Raw genomic sequence first — 7,211 nt, forward strand, 5'->3', positions numbered from 1 at the left:
AGGAGGAGGAGGAGGATTAAACAATATGTGCCAGGCACTTGTTTAAATATTTATATTTATTCTCTCACCTAACAAGTGCTATTGGCATCTTTACTCACCTTACAACAGGTACCATTAGCATCTCCATCTTACAAATGACATCCTATCTAAGGAATAGGGCCATTAAATAGCCTCCCAAGGAAATACAGTGATGGAGCTAGTATCACAGCCAGATAGTATGGCTACAGAGCCTGCTGCATTACTGCTCGTTTTCACCAGCCCTTTTCAGAAATATTTCAAATTCACAATGTCCTGGGGATTGGCTTCAGGAAACTGAAGTAGATCCCCAACCCTGGAATAAACAACTGCTGTTAAGTGAGAGCCACAGTTTGTAAGGCACCATCCTAGACCTAATTCTCATACAGCTCACACAGTAGGTGTCATTACCATGTCCCAGTGAGGAAACAAACATCACCTACTCCCCAGACAGGAGTTTAGAGGACTGCCCAAAGGCCATACACCTAGTTAATGACAGGTGGTGTGGCTCTGTGTGCCCTTTCTCCAGATTAGACACAGCATCCCTGCATGGATACTGTGCTGCTGACCACAGCCATTTTTAAAAATATATATTTTATTGATTTTTTTAGAGAGAGGAAGGGAGAGGGATAGAGAGTTAGAAACATCGATGAGAGAGAAACATTGATCAGCTGCCTCCTGCACACCCCCTACTGGGGATGTGCCTGCAACCAAGGTACAGGCCCTTGAATGGAATCGAACCTGGGACCCTTCAGTCCCTAGGCCAATGCTCTATCCAGTGAAGCAAATTGGCTAGGGCAACCACAGCCATTTTTTAATGGTCTTTGAAAAGTATAGAAGAAGAAAAAACAAATACTAGAAAACTGAGTTTTTGGCCTCACATAATCTATATAATAAAAGCCTAAGCGACCTTTATGGCAGAATGGCCAGAACGACCGGTCACTATGATGTGCACTGACCATGAGGGGGTAGATGCTCAACACAGGATCTTCCCCCTGGTGGTCAGTGCACTCCCACAGCGGAAGGGCTGCTCAGCCAGAAGCCAGGCTCATGGCTGGCGGCAGTGGCGGCAGTGCTAAGAAGCAGTGAGGCGAGCTGTAAGGAGCAGTGAGGCGAGCGGTAAGGAGCAGTGAGCAGGTGGATGGTAAGGAGCGAGGGGTCCCAGACTGCAAGAGGGCGCAGGCTGGGCTGAGGGACCCCTCCTCCCAGTGCACAAATTTTGTGCAACGGGCCGCTAGTATATTAGAAAGAAATAAGTTAAATTAACAACAAAAAATTCATCCTTAGGACTTTACTTCACCTAGTCTGCCCAGGAATCAGGGTTTGTGCATTGCTCAGATGCCCATTCTCCCCAGGGCTGTGCAGCAGAGGAGAGGGAGCTAGGCTGGGTCAGGGGCCTGAGCGGGCATCCAGGCTCTGGCATTTCCTTGGGAAGCTTATTCACACTCCCTGGCCTTTAGTTTTCTAGACTGTACAATGGGAATTATAACCATCCTCATTGTCTTACCTCATTGTCGTGTAATTATGTGAGATCAAATATAAGGCAGGGCTCTATATCCGAGATATTTAAAGTTGATTACTATTATTATGTGGGCTAGCTACTAAGATGCTTCCACAGAAAAGAGAAAAAGATGGGGTGGCCCTAGCTAGTTTGACTCAGTGGATAGAGCGTCGGCCTGTGGACTGCAGGGTCCCAGGTTCCATTCCAGTCAAGGGCACATGCTCAGGTTGCAGACTCGATCTCCAGTAAGGGGCATGCAGAAGGCAGCTGATCAATGATTCTCTCTTATTGATATTTCTCTCTCTCTCTCTCTCTCTCTCTCTCTCTCTCTCTCTTTCTCTCTCTCTCTCTCTCTCTCTCTCTCTTTTCTCCCCCTTTCTCTTTAAAATATAAAAATATATTTTTTTAAAAGTTTCACTTTCCTTTAAATAAAAAAGATGGTGTGTGCGCCTGTGTGCTTATGAATGTACATGCACATATATGCATGCATGAATGTGTGTTCAGACCCATATGTAAGTTATGTTGTACAAATGAAAATGAAAAGACTAGCTGATGAAATGTGCTAGGGCAAATCTGCAGGCTCCTGGTTTTAGCTGCCACACTCTCAGATTTGCAGACAATGTTGAAAGCTTGCTGCTGTGACCAAGATAAGACGAACAGTAGTCCTCGAAGGACTAGCACCACAGCCTGTGACCCCACAGCCAACTTTAGGGAGTTGCAATGGACACGGAGCTCCACCCAGAGGGCCCTGGGAAATGAGAGCTTATATTTCAGGGAGTGTGGGGATGGGGGCGGGGTGAACGATGAAAGTATTAAATGGGGCCTGGGACTCTGACGGGTACTTTAACAGGAATGATCACTCAGTCCCCCTGGATGAAATAAGCTTGTCCTTGAGGGATCCTATACTGATTCCCACCTTCCCTCCCAAAATCCTTCCTCACCCCCTTTCTCTCTTTCTGTTCCCCAGTTCCTCTGCTGTGTTTCCTCACCTCTTTTTTTTCTGCTAAAACTTTTACTTTATTGGATTTGTCATGCCTATTTTCCTTACCTGCTGTCAATCTTTGACTGCAGCGATGAAAATAATCAAATCACTAGCAACCATATCCACGCTCGGAATTACTTTTATGAAGGGACATGCCAGAACTCCATAAGGTAATCTCTTTCTGAGGATTGTATAAGTTGGATTTTTAATTTACATGTATGATAAAACTGTAATGACTTGTGCCCTTCAAATCATAGGTCTGAGTACAAGTCGGGAGGGTAAGGAATGGAGTATCAGCAACGAAGGAGTCCACTGGTGTTTGCTTCCTCTTCCCATCTGCTTTTCTGCTTAATGAGTAAGTCTAACATAACGGATAGGATTGCCAGAAAATGTAGGGTCTAGAATAGGGGTCAGCAACTTTGTCTGCAAAGAGCCATAGAGTTAATATTCTAGGCCTTCTCAGGCCATACGATTTCTGCTGCAAACATTCAACTTGGTGGTTATGTCACAAAAATAGCCAGTGAACATGGCTGTGTTCCAATAAAACCTACTGACAGACCTTAAAACTGGAATTTTACATAATTTTAACATGTCAAAAATCATACTTTAAAAACATATTTTTCCAACCATTTAAAAATGTAAAAACTATTGCTAGCTTGCTGACTCTGCAGAAATAGGCAGTGAGTGGGCCAGATTTGGCCTGTGTGCCACAATGGGCCAATCCCTAGTCCAGAACATTTTATATATTAAGTATATTCTTTATATTAAACCCATTGAAATTGAAGTTAATTGTCTCTTTTTGCTCATCCACTTCCCCTAAGTGTGTTAATTTCTTTTAAATATATTTTTATTGATTTCAGAGAGAGAGAGGAACATCAATGATGAGAGAGAATCATTGATTGGCTGCCTCCTACATGCCCCACACTGGGGATCAATCCCACAACCTGGGCATGTACCCTGACCAGGAATTGAACCTTTTGGTTCATAGGTCAACACTCAACCACTCAGTCACGCAGCCAAGCTATTAAATCTTTCCCCACACTTACCTCCTATTCTGATTTACCAGTACATCACTCTCGTTTTTTTCACCTATTGAAAAAATACCTTCACCTATTGTTTTTTTCTCCCTATAAACCTCACATAGAATGCCAAAGCCCCACCTGTAAGCACCCAGCACTGTGGTGGGCACTAATAAAGTGCAAAACACAGAGCCATACTATGGCTGACCATGTTGGCACAGTCTGTTCTCCATTCTCTTCTCCCCCTTCCTTCCTAGTCCAGTCCAGTCCCACAATAGAAGCTGAAAGCACCAGTCCTCACTTTTCCCAATCCTCCCTGGCAGACAAGACGTGGGTATGTCTGTGACCCACTGTGACCTGAGGAGAAGTCTGTTTGGGTGTTTCTAGGAATGGGTGTGCTCTGTGAAGGGAGGCAGGGTGAGAGACAGAGAGACAGAGAGACAGAGAGAGAACAAGAGCAGAAGCCTGACCCTTTCCTTGTTTTCTACTTTTGGATGCTGTCATGTAAAGAGATGATGTTTGGAGCTGCAGCAGCCACCTTGCACCTCAAGGGGAGTCCAAAAGCTGACCCAGAGGCATAATATTGTTAATTCACTGAACTACTACTACAACTCTCTGGACTGCATGTTATAGGAGATAATAAACCCCTAGGATGGGAATTCTGTTACTGTCTTACACAGACAACCTTCATTTTGTAAAGCTTATATTATTAGAGGGGTGATGTGACACATAAAATGCAAAGCTATTAGAGGAAAACACGAAATACTTTTAGTGCCCCTTGATTAAGAAAAAGCACATATCAACTATTCCCTCCTTGGCAGCCCTAATCTATCTACATCAAAATATGTTCATGTCTCTCCTAGTAGTTCCTGGCCTATCTTCACCTTCCACTTCACAGGCAAGCTTCTTGAAAGTTATTTTACTTTATTATTACCCTTACTATCTCCACTTCCTATCCTATCGTCCTCATTCCTCAAATGGCAGTATTCTGCTTTTCTTTCATCCACACTGCTCCATCAACCCGCTTTCAACAGTCACCAATGACTTCTGTGCTGACTACCCAAGCACGGTTTTTACCTCTTATCTTGTTTGACCTCTCCACAGTGTTGATACTATTCACCAGGCCTCCCAGACGCCGTATTTTCTTGATTTTCTTTTCCATCTTTTCATCTTTATTGCTGACTTCTCCTTATTGACTGGTCTCTGAATGTTCGTGTTCTTCAGTGTTCTTCCCTCATCTTACACACTCTTCTCAATTAGTCTCACCTATCTCTATGGCTTTAGTTGCTACCTATAAATTAATGATGCCCACACCTATACACCTCTCTCCCATGTAACTAAATGCCTAATGGACAGCTCTATTTGAATGTGTTGATGATGCCTTAAACTCAACATGGCCAAGCCAAATCATCACCTCCCCCTCATATCTCAGGGAACGGCACTACAGCATGCCAAGCTGCCCAGGTCAGAACCCCAGACATCAGGACGGGTATCTTGACATCCCCCCCTTAGACTCGCACATAACATGCATTCTCTAGGCTTGCAATGTTCTCCCCTTACTTTGTCACATGGAGAAGGTCTCCTCGTCCTTCATGGCCCAGATGAAAAGGCAGCTCTTCTAGGAAGCCTTTTCTAAATCTCTCTACCTATAAGCTGCTTTCTTCTCAGCATTTCCTTCTTTCTTAGGACATATGTCTATGACAGCTTTTATCATATTTTTTATATTACCTGCTTGTCTGAGTAGACTATGAGCTGGAAAACAAGAACTGTCTCATTCATCTTTCTATGCAGGGTACAGTCTAGAACAGTGGTTCTCAACCTCGGCTGCACATTAGAATCACCTGGGAATCTTTTTAAAATCCTGATTTTATGAGGCCCAGAAATCAGGATTTTAAAAAGATTCCCATGTGATTCTAATGTGCAGCCGAGGTTGAGAACCACTGGTCTAGAAGGTTGTCAATAAATATTTGTTGAATTAATTAATGAATGGACACATAATAATTATTTGTTGGATAATTGATTACATTAATGAGAAAAAAGTTATAATTAAGCTTTCATGCCTGATAGAAAAATATTCTTTCTAACACAACACTTTTGTCAATGATTGGATAGCAAACCCACATAATTTTTACATTTAAGATGGAAGAAAACTGCAGATATCCAGATCAGTTGCTTTAGGGCTCATTTGTAATTAGCAGTACTAATTTTCCTGGTGACAGTTAACTACTAAAACCTTTCATGTGTTAGTTCTTTCAGTTAGGTTAAACATGCCCCGAGGAATTCAAGTAATATTATTCATTTGCTTATAAACCTTTCCCCCCATAGATTAACTTCAAACCAATTCAAATCAAATTAGCTCAAATTCGAAACTCCAAATGAATAGAATTTTAGCACATTTTGCAAATTTGCTTTATATCTCATTATTTCATTGCACTCTGCATCATACTTTCATAGCAAATACATTCAGACATCTGGCACTAAATTGGGGGTTTTCCTGGCTCAGTCATCATTATTACCACTGGACATTGCAGGAACTGCCATGTGGAAGGATTTTGTATTGTTTAATGAAGGAGAGTAGTTACTTTAAGAAATGCTAATTGTCAAAACGCTCTCTGGAGTTCAAGTTCGGTAGGCATAGTTACTATTTGTAAAAAATGTCTTCACAATTGCATTTCTGGTTATTTTTCTAAGGAATGTTTGCACAGTTTTTTAATAAAGTATATTAAAGAAGTTTAATGAGAGTTTTTGGTTTGTTAGAAACATGCACACCCTCTATCTCCTCAGTGCTCTCCTATGTAGACATGCGGTGGCTCATTCCATACAGTGACTTCTGTGTAATGTGGCATTAAATGAAACCTGGATTTGAATTACGTTAGACCTCAAATGGAAAAGAGCTCTGGAAATAGCTGGGAAATCTCCAGGTCATTAGCTGTAAGTAGAATCATAATTGGCGAGGGGTTACTCCTGCACAGTTTGGAAATAAGCTGGTGAGTTAATCTTCCTGTTTGTGGCAGAGAGCTTCTTAAACTTTGAAAGAAATTATTTGAGACATAAAGGTAGGGATAGAAATACTTTGCTGGATCTTCTCCATTCGTCAAGATGGTTTTGGAGGGAAAAGTTTGCCATTGTTCTGAATTTTTTTTTTATTCTAGTTAATCCACATTATTTTGGGGAGCTTTGCCTAGGAAGAAAACTAATTTCTTATGTTCCTTCCCTCTCTTTCAAGTCCTACTCCTCTACCTTTAAACTCTCACGAGGGATCTTTTGGGAGGGTGGAACGGAAGTGGGCAGACAGACATTGAATTGAAAATAAATTCTCCAGCCCGCACCACCGTCCTGGAAATGGTTCTGTCTGAATGGATTCTTTGAGAGGTGTTCTGTTTCCATCAAAAACGCAAAAGCTTTCAAACGTTCACTGTTCAGGTCTCAAAACTTGATGAGAAAAATGTTCAACATTTGAGGTATTCAAAAAAAGCCTGAACAAACGAAAGAAACCAATTGCTCTCTGGACCACTTTAGGAGAGAGTTGCTGGAGAGCCTTCAGGGTTCGTTCAGAAGGGAAACCAAGATGAGCCTTAAAAAGTCTGTCCAAACGATGTTCTCAAACAAAAGGAGGACAGGAGGTGGGGGCCTGATGGTGCCCAAAGCTGGGCGTCAGTGTCCTTTCTTCCTCCTTTCTCCCCTTCATCTCCAC

General features: G+C 42.2%; 1 protein-coding gene across 1 annotated transcript in view; it reads left to right on the top strand.

Annotated features, from left to right (window-relative positions):
* Positions 1-2,330: 2,330 nt before the first annotated feature.
* Positions 2,331-7,211, top strand: part of THBS4 (thrombospondin 4) — a 58,307-nt gene continuing 53,426 nt past the window's right edge. Inside the window, exons 1-2 of the mRNA XM_014550153.1 lie at positions 2,331-2,668; positions 2,756-2,853. Coding sequence (XP_014405639.1) covers positions 2,784-2,853 — 70 coding nt within the window. The 5' untranslated portion in view covers positions 2,331-2,668; positions 2,756-2,783. The remainder of the gene's footprint in view (positions 2,669-2,755; positions 2,854-7,211) is intronic.

Source organism: Myotis brandtii, unplaced genomic scaffold (assembly GCF_000412655.1).
Source record: "Myotis brandtii unplaced genomic scaffold, ASM41265v1 scaffold115, whole genome shotgun sequence".
Lineage (NCBI taxonomy): Eukaryota > Metazoa > Chordata > Mammalia > Chiroptera > Vespertilionidae > Myotis > Myotis brandtii.